A 15,545-nucleotide genomic window follows, 5' to 3' on the forward strand; every position below is an offset into this window, starting at 1 on the left:
GGGGGGGGTTCCAACCATGTGTCCCCATTCAAAAGCATTGATCGTAAAAAAGGGGGGTTCCAACCCCCGGAACCCCTCCTCCCTGGATCCGCCACTGCCTATAGTTGTTAATTTCTGTGTCATTTGGTCTCTTGTGGAAAGTTGTCTCATTGGCAATCTTACCACATCTTCTTATTTTTATAAACAAAGATTCATGACTTGTATGCCTCAGATATTTTAAAGAGACATCTCAATAATACCAGGTAAACAATTATTTCTATTATCAAAATAAGCAAATAATTACATACATACACAAATAAATTAACTAAATGAAAATGACAGTTCAATGATGAATTATTATGCACATATGAAGACCGGAATTTCTGAACACATTAGTAAAAAGAATACCGCATCAGACTCAGGAGTTCCCATGATGTCTATGCCGCCTTCTGTTTATTGTCCTTTGTTGTTGTCTTGTTAGTTTATTATTCTGACTATTCTTTGATGCAAGACAACATCTTTCAAAACTACTTTTATGTTGAAGTACACATTTATACTGGTCCACATCTGTGATCTTTTGTTGCAGACCTAATTGTTCTGATGTAAGTTTGAGTCGTAGATTTTGTTTGACAAGACGAACATACACCCTTGAGCTACAACTGCTTCGTCTGGTAGAACTTGCTCTGCCTAGAGTACAGCAGATTTCTCTCTGGATGTTGCTATCTGAAATAATAAAATATCTAGTCTGAAAATATTTATCACTCGTTCAAGATAGAAGTGGTTGACAAAGTAAACTATTCTGATTATGTGTATAGTAGTGATGATTAAAATACATTATGATCAACATTATTGAAAATGAGTTGACTGTTGACAGTAGGCATGATGCTGAGATATACAGCCAATTTACTTCCAAGTTTTCAAATAAAATTGACAAATCTTACTTCAATAATACACGATATGCAATACAATGGCAATGGATTGGTACAGGTACCTTTAAAAGAAGTTCATGAGTTGTGGGTCTTATTTAATGGACATCTCACCGCACAGCAAGCTAAAAAGTACGGTATATTTTTTTTCAAAGTTTATGCATACGTCTCTTATAGCACTATAGCGTATTATTCACGAGTCGCTATATTGCTGATATTGGTATCATATTTGATTCAAAAGTTTTAGTTAATAAACCATACAATTGTACTAAAATCAAGGTTGTAACTCTAAAGGACTTAGTTGACATCAGATTATTTAGGTTCTCTGTTTATGGTTCTTTTTGGTTATGATGTTGTTGGCTTTAAATCTCGTCTATGGTAGCGCTTATTGAAATCGATGTACAGTATTTAACACTGTCGATGCACAATCGATGCACTGAATTTAACACTGTCGATGTACAATATTTTACAAGGATGTACAAAAAAGTTTGGAATAAGGGATCAAATGATACCTGGATTGTCCAGAATGTTCCCGGGTGGTGTTCCATCTCCTTGAATATCACCAGTCCTACTCCCAGGTTTATACTCAAGCAAGTCTTCGTCGACCATGTGTTTTGGGAATCGATGATGATGTACACGAAGACGCCCTCCTTTGGATAGATAACTTGACAATCTGTTATCTACAAATTTACAAATGAAGATTATAAGAAACTTTACTTAGGTTGAGACGTCCTTCCATAAACTTTAAGTGTGTGTCAGACGGACTTGGACTTTGGCTTGCATTACTGAAAACTCTTACACATCTACAATTTACATCTAAAAATGATTTATTTAAATGTGATTATCATTTTTATTAATGCAAATGAAATTCTAGTTGGCATAGGACTTAATTGCAAAATCGAATGGGCTGAAGGCTTAAAAATCTACAGACATACAAACTTTACGGAAACAAAAATGTGTTTGTCTGTTCGAAGTCAGAAGCCGAACCATGAGCCCTTGACTGTTAAATTTGCTACTGTCCCATTGACGTTCCACCTCTATTTAATTATTCACATCTAAGACAACCTTTGGTTTGGTTTTTAATTGTTGTGATTTGGCTGCGGAACCGTAGCTCTTATGGTCCTTATGATATTTTTTGATGTTACGCAAAGTGTCAAAAATATCATAGGGGCCATTAGAGTTACGGTTCCGCAGTTAGTTATGATTGTGCAGTCTCACAAATCACCTACGAAGACCCTATTAGTTTCAAGTGAATTAACCGTCTCGCTGGTTTCGTGCTCGACTCGAATGCGGGAAGTCAATGGTTTTGTCCCAGCCCTTTCTAACCATTCAATGGCCACATATGGGGATTGTGCTTGGCATCATACGCGGACAGCATATTGTGTTGCTTTGAACAAGATAGGTTTGAAAAATCGTCAAATATCGAATTATGTAGGCCGTTGCACTGAATGAAAAGTATTGCGCATAATGCACATTCACAGGACCAAGTTTGCTTAACTATCAGTTTGTTTTCGACTGTATTGCTATAAATCACAGTTTATGGCAAAACTCAGTAAAGACACGTCATTGTTACATTTGGTTGACACATTCAACATTACCTACCGTTATCCTGATGATATTTTTTCGTTAAATAATCCAGAGTTCATTAAAAAAAATGAAACAACACGTTATAAATTTGATGCGTCCGAAGAGCTTTTTCAGATTTACCTTCATCAGGAACGCTCAAAGCCGAATATTTGAAAGCCAAGGATGTATATATCCGAAACAGTTGAAGAGCTATATAATCAAAAATGACCTAAAATAATTGCCAAATCCTTCTAAGGCCAACTTTGCCTGAGGGAGTTGAAACCTTAGTTTCTTTATAATTTCAAAATTTATAAACGGGCAAATTTAGAGAGGTTTGTTATTAATCATGTCAGTACCAGAGTACTGACTACTGAGCTAATGATACCCTCGGGGACTGATAGTCCACCAGCAGAAGTATAGACCCAGTGCTGTAAAAAAAAAAAAAAAAAAAAAAAAAAAAAATAAATATACTACCGAAATTTACCCAAAGGAACTTACTTTAAATAAATCTAACATAATCAGCAGTATTTGTCCTTTTCTAGATTTAGACATTTCAATTTCTAAAGGGAAACACCATACTAAAATTTACGATGAAAGAGACAATTTGGCTCCATCATACGGTGTTTATATATCCCAACTCGTTCGTTATGCCCGTGTGTGTAGTGATGTCATAGATTTTAACGAACGTAAGCAATGCATCACTGGTAAATTATTAAGTCAGGGATTTCGTTACCATAAATTACTTAAAACATTTACTAAATTCTTTCATAGATACAAAGATTTAATTAGTACTGTAGAAAACTTATTAAAAACGGTATTTCACATTCTAAATTTTACGGTAATATTGTACTAAAAGCGCGGAAATCACTATGTGATCCGTGTAAACTCATCGAACCTTTAAACAAACTTATAGTAAAGGTTATCTTATTAATGTTGTAAAAAGATCTTTGTATATTGGTTACATTGGCACTAACATCGATCTTGTCATCAACAAATTAAAACATAACTAAATTTGTATTCTCTTCGAATGTTTTTTTGGGATGTATAAATACACATCCACGTTCATTTTCTATTTAGAGATTGATTTATCTATATATAATATGATACATATTTATTATAAGTTTAAATCATAACTATCCTACTGACGTATTTGTATGCACCTGTCCTAAGTCAGGAGCCTGTTGTTCAGTGGTTGTCGTTTGTTGATGTGGTTCATAAGTGTTTTTTGTTTCTCGTTTTTTATATAGATTAGACCGTTGGTTTTTCTGTTTGAATTGTTTTACACTAGTTATTTTGGGGCCCTTTACAGCTTGCTGTTCGGTGTGAGCCAAGGCTCTGTGTTGCAGGCCGTACTTTAACCTATAATTGTTTACTTGTTACACATTGTGACTTGGATGGAGAGTTGTCTCATTGGCACTCATGCCACATCTTCTTATTTATATGACATAATCGATGTTGAATAAAGTAAAATGCGTAATTTATAAATGTAATAAGACTATTATAGATCCATTTGGACCAAATTAACATAACACTCACAGTCCCCTTGTCACACACGAATCAACGTCCCCAAAGTTGCAACCATTTTGTTTTTAGAAAAATGTAAAATTATAACATTTTAATTGACAAAACAGTTTTGCTTGCAATGAACTAGTTGTTAGTGAACAGTTGGACAACCTATCTTACGAAACATGACCTGTCATACGCTCAAACAGGCAAAAATCCTGTCATACGCTCAAACAGGCAGAAATCCTGTCATACGCTCAAACAGGTAGAAATCCAATGCAAATCTAAAATTTAAGGAAGCCCTGAAGCATTGTGTGAGTGTTCTTCCATATCTTGTACAGATAGTTTATGCAAACTTGGTCCTGTCAATGTGCATTCAGTTCAAGACTTTTTATTAATTAAAACGGCCTAAACAATTAGATATTTGACGATTTTTACTGACCAATCTTGTTTGAAGGGAAAGGGAAAATCTGTGTTTTCCCCGCATGATGCCGAGCACAGTCTCCCTGCGTAGCTTTGGACAAGGTGACCTTGATCTTTGCACCTTCTCCACTAAACACGGGTCATATATGAGTAATAGCAAAGACTGGGAATAATGAACAATGTGACCGGATAGGGGAACATTTCTACTTGAGGACTGCTACATTGTAAAATAGCACATTAAAGGTCAGGACCGGCATGTCGGGCTAGAAACATTAACATGTTATCGTCCTGGTCATGCATCATCATGCATGTCAAGACCAGAACATGTTTATTCCATGTAATACTTGCCACTTGACGTTAAACATAAATCCATCAGTTTCATCAGCTGACGGGACAAACCGTACCCCAAAAAACCAAGAAACAATTACTTTCAAATAACGTAATCAACGATTTTATTACTTCAATGCTGATGCTTCCATGATAGAAAACCATACAAACTGTTTTCAAATGATGTATGACAAAACATAGCAAGTTCAACATACGTACAGGTATCAAACATTATTTCATGTAGAAAAATAGTGCAAAAATATGATAAAAACATTAGGCGTATGGAAATACTGCTGAAATTCCTTCATCCCGATAAAGCAAAGTTGGTTATGCGCCTTTGTCGCGTAATCTTGAATTAAAACAAAGTCTTCATATTGAATATACAAATCAAATACGTAAGACATCATATTTTCACTTAGTACCTTCATAAGTAAGGTATCATCAAGTTTTTTAAATTGTAAATAAAATTTGTTGCACATCGAAAAAAATTCTTGGTTTGTCATATTTTCAACAGATTTTTCTTTATTTTTTTTTGATTTGTGAAACTACTTACTTGGAAACTTTCTCTTCGTTTCGTGTTGTCTATTGCCAACTACTATATCCATAGAAAACCAAAGAAATGACATAAGAAGATATATAATATTCATTTTCATCAGTTGTTAAATTGTTGATAACTATTTTGGAGTCCTATTCGCAGTGTAGTTATCGTTCTTTGGCTGTTTAATTGCTATAAAAGGAGAATAACTTTGTAATAAAAAGGGATGTTATCGAACCATACGTACACCCAATCACCAGACGGTAGCTGTCAACGCCATACATGTTCCGATCCTTTCATTATATTATACTACATTAACCACAGCAAATAGCAAATGAAATAGAGACGCCGCACCTTAGTGTAACCATGTAGGATTTAACTTTGAATAGCGACAAGATACATAGGATTAAGTTTTACAGTTATTTCCTAATTAAATTGTTCTTTTAAAATAATGCCTATAATAAATTTAAATATATAAGTTTTGTCAGAATTGATATTGTAATTCTGTGATAAGGAACAGCAATAAAAGTTAAATATTCTTTCGTCATGTACGTATTTACTCGAAAAAATAGCTCTCTTTGAAAATGCAACTTTCCTCAGGAAATATGTGTTCAGAATGTCAGATTTCTTTAAAAACAAGAACCTCATCAGGTTGAGGCTAGAGCTCTGGGTTGAGGCCAATGTTGAGGAAATAGAAATAAATAGTTATCAAAGGTACCAGGATTATAATTTAATAAGCCAGACGCGCGTAATAATCTAGCACATATTTTGCTGAAACATTGTGAAAATGGACACTACAGCCCTACAATCCAACAAAATCAGTTGTACTATAAGGAGATATCACATGATTGCCAATACTAAAATTATAAACGAGTATGACAGACAGTAACCAACGAGAACCATTGAATTACATGTTCCTGACTTGGGACAAGCACTTGACAAATGTGTGGGGTTGGGTGGGAATTGAACATGTTTGAGAGCGCTCAACCCTCCCATTGCTTGGAACTTATTTGAATATAATTTATATTTTGCAAATATATATTTCACGAACACATATTTTTGTTTGATGAATACGTTGCGCCAAGACGGAAATATATGACTAAACCTATAGATCTGATCGGAAATAAATAATGTATCACTAATGCATTCTCTTCAATTTAATTATTTTTACTATTTATTCCTTATTTTTTTTATATAAGAATTTGTGATATAAAAAAAATAGAATTCTTGATATCAAAATTTCTATTTTTTTATATAAAAAAAGTGAAGACTATTTTCTGATATCAAAATAAGATTTTTTTATATCAAGAATTTGAATTTTTGATATCAGGAATTCTATTTTTTTATATCAGAAAATATTTTTTTTTCATATCAAAAAAATTGATTTATTGATATCAAAAAATCGATTTTTTAAAATCAGAAAATATTTTTTTATATCAAAAATTCTCTAAATTAATCGTTTTTTCTCATTTTCAAATGAACCATAATACTAGTATGCAAATTCCCAGGAAATGATATGTAACATGCATTGTAAACGTCACTATTTTAATGTTATAGTACAGAATATAGACTCGATAAAAGTTGTTATTTTGTAACTGTATATATGGGTGTGTGTCAAAAGAAGTCGTTTGAAAGGTTAAAATGTGTATCGTTACAATCATTCTGGAATCAAATAGACGTGCTAGAATGATTGTACAGTTATACCTTTTAACTTTGAACAATAACACTCGAAAACTGTTTTCTTGTGGAAGATTGTCCATCCCTGTTCAATAATAATAATAGTTATTAATCCTTTCACACGTTTGGATGATTATCCAGTATTACCAGCATTTATCCATCGTAAAGCATAGAATAAGAATAAGAGAATATTTATTATTCCAATCAAGGGCCCTTGATGGGCAGCATAACTTGTACACATAAAACAATACATCATGATTTGTAACAGAAAAACATTTTTATATATTAAAATGAAACATTAAAAAGTTCAGACAGATGTTATTATCTTCATTCTATAAAAATCACATACATTTAATTCCAGGCAGGATCAGAACTATAAAATCATTACAGTTATCATTGTTATTACATACATTAATTAACATTTCGTCTAACATCTAGACATGTAATAATATAGCTCCCTAAATATTTAAGTATAGACAAATTTTCATTAGTAAATAACCAAACAAATTTTGCCTCATTTGAAAGATATATAAAATTGGGACAGATACAGTTTATCTCCTTGAAAAATATCTCCCTATCATTATTGTATGCTGGACAACTAGTAATAAAATGTTGTTCATCTTCAACCAGATTTAGAGTACATTTCTTACAAAGCCTTTGGTCTCTTTCTATATATAAAGTTTTATACCTGTCTCTTTCTATTTTGAGATCATGTGCACTGATTCTGATTTTACATATGGAACTTCTCAATTGAAAATTGTTTAAAGATAGATACATTTCTTTCGAAAAACAAGTTTTAAGTTTGAAATAAGTATCTAATTTACTACTCTTTGTATCTCTTCTTTTTGTGTTCCAAAATTTTACAAAACTATTACAAAGTTTTTGCTTAACTGACTTGATAAAAAAGTTGAGCTTTACCTCCAAATTATGAATATTCAGCTTTTTAAAAATGTAATGTATGAATGAATACCAGCATATTATTATTAAACATGTTTTTGTTACACATATAGGTATCATACAGTAAACCATCTTTCATATTTTTTATTCTAAACCAATATTTCAGCATTGATAATACAACTGAAAAATATAAAGGGAATCCACCAAGCTCTCCTATCACAGCATACTAATGAAACTAGAAGGGTCATTTGCAAAAAGTCTTTGAATTAACTAGAATTCGCAATTTCATAGCTTCAAGTATGTACTTTGTGGTTCTCCCACATAAAACACAATTGTTTTTAATATGCATCCAAATAATGAATGCTCTTGAGTGACACAGCACTCCTATTCTAATATATTTTAGCAAAGGAGCAGGGCCAATCCCCCCTGTATTTGTTTTATACCAGGGCCATTTTCAAAAAGTCTTTCAATATTTTCTTAAATTCATAGTATCACAGCCAAATGTGTGTAATGTAAGATTATATTTCGGCTTATTTCTAAACCATACATCAAATTATGAACGCATGAAGAATTCCCAAAACCGCAATTTTGAGAGGTTTTGTCAAATTATGAGTATTCATTTGAAAACTGTACAAGAACATCGTTAACCAACACTAAAATTATATTGAAAGAAAAATTATGTACTGTCTTTCGGATACACATTAATTCATTGTGATTAGCGATGTCCTTCGATGCAAAGTTTTACAAAAACATGTAAAATTTGCAATTTTATAATAAAATGCTAATTCTATATCAAAATGCCTGAATTTTGATTTTATGGCAATATGTAATATTCTGAAACAATATTTTAAGTGTATTATATAGACTCTAATATTCAATTTCCAGTAGGATTTGACAACTTAAGACTTTGATCACGTGAGTGAATAAAAGTGGAAATTGGTCCTTACATCTTTGAGGTATTTACCTAAAACAATGAACAGAAAGGACATTTTGAAACCGGCAAAATTAAGATTATTTCAGAAGTCAAGCTATGCGATACGAAGAATCGTTGATAATCCAAACGTCCTTCGACTTGAATAACAAAGACATGTAAAGTTTGCCGCCAATATTTGAACAAGCCATGTATAGGGTCGAATTATATTTAAGATTGGTCTATATCATGGCCTATCTAAATATCCTTTTTACATATCAGATTTAGAGTTCACTTAGGTCATCATTGAAATATGCGATTATTTATTTGTTATCATATCTTTAACCTGGATGTTTGTTATATGATAACACACCTGTGTTTATTATCATTATCATAACTCTTGACAATTGTTTTCTAAGCTATAGAAAAGACTTGTGTTTACTATTGTTCATCCCTGTATACAATCATAGTAATAGATATTAAATCATTTCACTTGTTTGGATGATCTTTAACTGTTTATCTATTGTCAGTTTACATAGATTAATTGATTGTTGCTTGCTTGCTTGATGTCCAGAAATAATCATTTCATGCATATTTAAAACAAATGCAACTTTCCACGTACGAACCCCTCAGTGTTGCAAGAGACCTTAAAGTGCAGAAAGCGTGTCACTATCGTTACACTGGGAATCGGATCAAATGTCCGAATTCCAACCGGACGGGTCAGTAAATAGACTGACTACCGTTAACCTTTTTGTTGTTGTTGTGTTCATACATTTTTGCCGTTCTAAAAAATATTTTTGACGATGATACGCAAATGTTCCTTAACTAAATATTCTAAGTCTGATGGGCGACATAATAGCAATCATATCAATGTATATTAGCATGACAAAGTGTGTTTGTCTCTAGAAAGTCCAATTTCATGTACCAAACAAGTACTATTAATTAACTTTTACTGTATTGTGCATCGTTTTACGTGTTTTGTTTACGTATTGTTTTTTAAAGTGTTGACTTACATCTCTTACTTTAACAGGCGCACCTGGCCCCGCCCCTTAAAATAAAACAAAATGTAATTTATACTAATAGATAAAATTACAGCCAACTTTTTGTCAAAATATGGTCCTTTAACTCCTATTTCAAGGTTAGATCAACCCTAAAAGGATATACCACATCTCCTTATTTTATGTATATATAGATATAGGAAGATGTGGTATGAGTGCCAATGAGACAACTCTCCATCCAAGTTACAATTTATTAAGGTAAACCATTATAGGTCAAGGTACGGCCTTCAACATATGTTCACCTTAAAATTATCCCACACACCAAACATAGTTGACCTCTGACAATGAACCACGAAAATGAGGTCAAGGTCAGGTGAACCCTGCTAAACGGACATGTACACATTACCGAATTCAGACTTATCACCGGGTTTGTACTAACATGAGCAACACGACGGGTGCAACATGTCGAGCAGGATCTGCTTACCCTTTCAGGAGCACTTGAGATCACCCCCGGTTTTTGGTGGGATTCGTGCTGCTCAGTCCTTAGTTTCTAAGTTGTGTTTTGTGTACAATTGTTTGTCTTTTGTCTTTCCCCCTTTTTTGCCATGACTTTGTTTGTGACAAATGAACCATGAAAATGAGGTCAAGATCAGGTGAACCCTGCTAAACGGACATGTACACATTACACTAATTGTATACACCAAATACAGTTTGCTGCTACTGCTTATAGTATCCGAGAAACTGACATAATTATGAAAACCATGAAAATTTAACATTGACCAATGAACCATAAAAATGAGACCAATGTCTGATGAATCCTATCACATGGAAATGTACACCTAACAATCATTACGTACATTAAATATATATGACCAATGGCATACAGTGTCTTAGAAACAGACATCACGAAACCTTAACGTTGGTCACTGATCTATGAAATGAGGTAAAGGTCAAGTGAATCCTGTCCGATGGATATGTACACCTTGATATGATTATGTATTCCAAATATAATTAACATAGTACACATAATATCAGAAAAAAATCACTTGACGAAAACATAATTTTAATCGTGCGAGAGCGGGGGAGGATGAACGACCAACAAGAGGGACAACGAAACAACCGGAACTGAAACACGGACAACGAGACAGGAAATGGACACATCTAGAGTTTGTAGTTGTGGAAAGATTTGCAAGAATGAGAAAGGACTTAAGATTCATCGCACAAAGATGGGCTGTTCAGTGACACCGATTCTTGAACGACGCAAAGGGCAACCTGATAAGACGGAGAAGGAGATGAATCAGGAAACACACCACAGTGTTCAACACCTCCATGTACAAGAGGAGGAAGTCATGGAAGAAGACGAAGCTCATGATCAGTTAGGAATGAATCTTAACAGTCAACAGGAAGGAGAGAAACATCAAGGGAAAGAAGGAGACCCACTAACACCACGGATTAAGTGGCCAACAGTATCTTCAAAGAAAGAGTGGATCCAGTTTGATGAAGATGCATCAAAAGTGTTACAATCAGCATTGGCAGGAGATGTAGACAGAAAGATTAAAGCAATGAGCACCATTATCTACGCAATGGGGAAAGACATGTTTGAAATTGAAGAACAGAAGAAAGGTAAAAGTCAGGCCATGAAAGAGAACAAAAGAGTAAGTGAAATTGCCAAACTGAGGAGAGAACAACGCAACTTAACAAAGTGCTACAAGAAAGCAGAGGTACATGAACAAAAGGCATTAAAAGAGCTGAGAGATGTCAACAGGGAAAGAATACAAACGCCGAGGAGAGCAGAGAACCTTCGAAAGAACCGAAGGGAAAGAGCAAGAAAGAGATCACAATTTACAGCTAATCCTTTTGGCTTTGTAAAGAAACTTCTAGGAGATAAAAGATCAGGCCGGTTACATTGCCCAAAAGAAGAGGTTGAACAATATTTGAGAGATACTCACAGTGATCCAGACAGAGAAATCGATCTTGGAGACCAACACAGATTGATAAGTCCAGATGAGCCAACAATAGAGTTTCATATGTCAGAACCCTAACTTCATGAAGTGATGTCAACTTTAAAGAAAACGAGAGTAGCATCAGCACCAGGACCAAACGGTATTCCATATAGAGTTTACAAGAACTGTCCAAATCTCGCAAAACAACTATGGAGAAAATATCGGTTACCAGATGAGTGGTTAAAATCAGATGGTTGTTTTATTCCAAAGGAGGAAGATTCTAAAGAGCTGAAACAGTTCTCAACGTTGAGGGAAAGGTTTGTCTTGCAATCTTGGCAAAGCGGGTTACAACATAAGAGAACAAAGGCGATTTGACTGTCCTGTGGTTAGACCTGGCAAACGCTTACGGAAGTATACCACACAAACTAGTAGACTTAACCCTGAAGAAATACCACATACCTGGCAAGGCTAGAGAAATGCTTCAGCACTATTTCAACAACTTTGTAATGAGGTTTACAGTTGCAGACTACACAACAGCGTGGCAAAGGCTAGAAGTGGGAATCGTTACAGGATGTACCATATCAGTAGTTCTATTCTCAGCAGCAATGAATCTACTAGTAAAATCAGCAGAGAAGATGAGCAGATTACCTGTAATGTCATCTGGGGTCAGTCAACCACCAACAAGAGCATTCATGGATGACATGACAATAACAGCAAATCAGTTTTGGAAGGCAAGTGGATGCTGCAAGATCTGGGTGAGCTTATAGACTGGGCACGCATGAAGTTCAAGCCTTCAAAGTCAAGGAGTCTGATATTAAAGAAAGGAAAGGTGCAGAACAGAAAGATCAGAATTGGAGGAGATATCATTCCAACAATCATGGAGAAACCAGTCAAAAGCTTGGGCAAGTGGTTTATAGACTCCTTGAAAGTGTAGATGAGATGGTATCACAGGCAGGAAAGTGGATGGACATTATTGACAAGTCTGGTTTACCTGGGAAGTACACGGCATGGCGCTATCAGCATGGAATATTACCAAGGATCACATGGCCTCTGTTGATGTATGAAGTACCTCAAACCAAAGTTGAAAGTTTAGAGAGAATGTTCAACAGACACTTACGCAAATGGCTTGGGGTTCCAAAGAGTTCTAGCAGCATTGGTTTGCACAGCACCAGTTCAAAACTTCAACTACTACTGCCTTCTATTACAGAGGAGTTTAAAGTCACCAAAACCAGACAAGTTATGATGTTAAGAGACAGTAAAGAAGACAAGGTGAAAGAAGCAAATGTTGATACCAGGACAGGAAGAAAATGGGTGGCCAAGAGCGCTGTTGAAGATGCAGAGAACCGATTTAGATATAGAGACATAGTGGGAGTGATAACATCAGGACGACTTGGTTTTGGCAAAATTCAGCAACCATTATGGCAGTCAGCAGATGCAAGACATATAAGGGAACTTGTTCAACAAGAAGTTCGTCGTGGGGAAGAAGAAGATCGACAAGTAAGACCCGTCAGTATGAAACAACAAGGGCAATATATGAAATAGGAGATGGCAAGACCAAGAAAGATCAGCTGGCATGAGACGTGGAGAATGGACGGGCAAGAAGATAAGCTTCCTACTAAGATCAGGATACGACGTACTACCATCACCCACAAACTTTACAATTTGAAAACTGATTGAAGACCCGAAGACCCTAGTTGTAAGTTGTGCGGTAAGCCAGCAAATCTAGAACATGTTTTGTCGTCTTGCAGGACAGCTCTGAAGGATGGCAGATATACATGGCGCCATGACCAAGTCCTTCGAGAGATAGCAGCTGTCTTGGACACATAGAGGAGGAAGAAGACTAAGATAGAGAAGGGGCCAAAGTTTATCAACTTCATCAAAGGAGGTGGAGAGTCATCCAAAAAACATCAGCAAAGCCAGTGGTATCCTAGCAACAGCAAATAACTGGGAGATGCAAGCCGACGTTGGGGGAAAGACCACCTTCCCAAGAGAGGTTTTAACAACAACCCTCCGACCAGACATTGTGCTGTGGTCCAGAATCAGCAGACAGGTCATTCTTGTAGAGCTAACAGTGTCATGGGAAACAAGACCGGAAGAAGCCCATGAGAGAAAGCTTGCGAAGTATCAGGAATTGGTAACAGACATCCAAGAGAAGAATTGAGGACATGGTATTTTCCAGTGGAGGTAGGCTGTAGAGGCTTTGTTTCTCAAACTTTTTGGAGAGCCTTGGGGTCCTTAGGACTAACTGGACCAGTAAGAAGAAGCTTGGTAGGAAAAGTTGGGAGACAGGCAGAGGAAGCTTCTGGTTGGGTATGGAGGAGGAGAGAAGATCAGTGGAAGAGCTAGCTGGTTCCTTGCTAAGCCTGATCAACTCAGTCGGTGCACCCCCTGGAGATTGTCGTGGACAGCGCCGAAACAGTCGAGGAGAGGGGATCCACCTGATGATGGAACCAGCTGAGCAGTAGAAACACTGTATTTAAGGTGTACTTTTTTAAAAATCGGTGAACAATGAACACGAGGTCAAGAACAATGGACATATGTAATTAGGCATCTGTGTATAGAATTACTGTGATATGAACAAATGAAGAGTAATAATAGATAATCTTAAACATCTTTTAATTTGAACAAATTTTACATAACTCAAACAAAAATGTCAACAATACAAAATATCATCCAAGACAACTGTTACTTCTATGTATATCTATAATAATTGTTTATTTTGGAATGTTCCATCATAACCGTTTGTTTTCATCTCTTCCGTCTATCTGTTGACTGGAAGGCAGCATGATCAAGGTCTGTCTTGTGGCAGTAGCAGCATCATTCGGAAATCATGCCCTCGTAACTGACTATCGGCCAACATAGAAGTGTTCCATATTTTAGTGGAATTCTTGCTAAGAAGCTCCTGATAAATCAAGTATACTTGTCTCTGACCAAAGTTTTACATTTTCTGCGATCATCTCTATCAGAGAAGTTAATTTTACATCTATGCATATCTCTGTAAAAGTCTTCCCGATAATTACAACACTTTTCAAATGGTTTACCGTATTTGACTCCACATTTCTCTGCCTTCCCGACAAGTAATCTAGAACTGGTATAAGCAGAGTTAATCCTTTGTATCATATTCTTCTTTCTAGAAGGGTCATGAATATGGCAAGACAGCTTCTTCTTTGCTGTTTTCTCACCAAGCTTACAACATCCAACTCCTGACGGCTTAAACAAAGCAAGTGCCCTATCTACACGTGACTTTATAGATGTTTGAGGATTCCGAGTACGGCTCATTCTTGCACGCATCAGTAAATGGCGTGGAACGACGGCTTGCACTGAAAAATATAGAAAAAAAACCTCAATAAATTATGACTTTCTCATCCTCATAGAGACCATTTCATTCTTAAAATTTTGTTTAAGGAGTAATGGAAGATCTTTTATTTCCCATTCTTTTTATTCATTCGGGTTTTTTGAGTGAGGCATACTACTTCGTTACAATTTCTGTCATACCTTAGATAGGCAGAACACCAAATTAAATATTTCAGTTAATTAAATATAGATGATATTTGCATAAATTTCACATTAAAGTTAAAAATACAAGCTGTAATACTAGTAGGTGAATTATGTGATGAGTCATGTTTAACCCTAAATAAGTAAGTTACAAGGACATATTATCAGAATACCTATTGTGAGAAGTATCTGATATATCTATTTAAAAGCTATTTAAAAAGCTATTTATTTCGATTAAACGGGTCACGGAGTAGTTCATGGAATACCATAAATTCAAACTAAAAAAAAAAACGAATAAACGTAACCCAAAAGTGAAAAATAAATACTCTTGTAGTTTTTATACAAAATATCTTGTCAGAAGAGCTA

At 35.2% G+C, this 15,545-nt stretch overlaps 1 protein-coding gene across 1 annotated transcript; it reads right to left on the bottom strand.

Moving 5' to 3' along the window:
- Nucleotides 1–243: 243 nt before the first annotated feature.
- Nucleotides 244–5,433, bottom strand: LOC127708735 (uncharacterized). Its single transcript, XM_052213862.1, has 3 exons — nt 5,278–5,433; nt 1,418–1,585; nt 244–702 (listed from the first exon to the last, which is right to left on the bottom strand). Exons 1-3 carry the CDS (start codon nt 5,375–5,377, stop codon nt 398–400), a joined length of 573 nt encoding a protein of 190 aa, XP_052069822.1. The 5' UTR covers nt 5,378–5,433; the 3' UTR covers nt 244–397.
- Between the last annotated feature and the right edge of the window lie 10,112 nt (nt 5,434–15,545).

This window comes from Mytilus californianus, unplaced genomic scaffold, assembly GCF_021869535.1.
Source record: "Mytilus californianus isolate M0D057914Y unplaced genomic scaffold, xbMytCali1.0.p SCAF_7, whole genome shotgun sequence".
NCBI lineage: Eukaryota > Metazoa > Mollusca > Bivalvia > Mytilida > Mytilidae > Mytilus > Mytilus californianus.

Bases quoted from the DNA above. Each gene is read 5' to 3' on its own strand.
- LOC127708735 (XM_052213862.1), bottom strand. From the start codon at position 5,377: ATGAAAATGAATATTATATATCTTCTTATGTCATTTCTTTGGTTTTCT. The intron at 1,586-5,277 runs GTAAGTAGTTTC...GTAAATTTGTAG, and splicing joins AACGAAGAGAAAGTTTCCAA to ATAACAGATTGTCAAGTTAT. The intron at 703-1,417 runs GTATCATTTGAT...TTATTATTTCAG, and splicing joins GAACATTCTGGACAATCCAG to ATAGCAACATCCAGAGAGAA.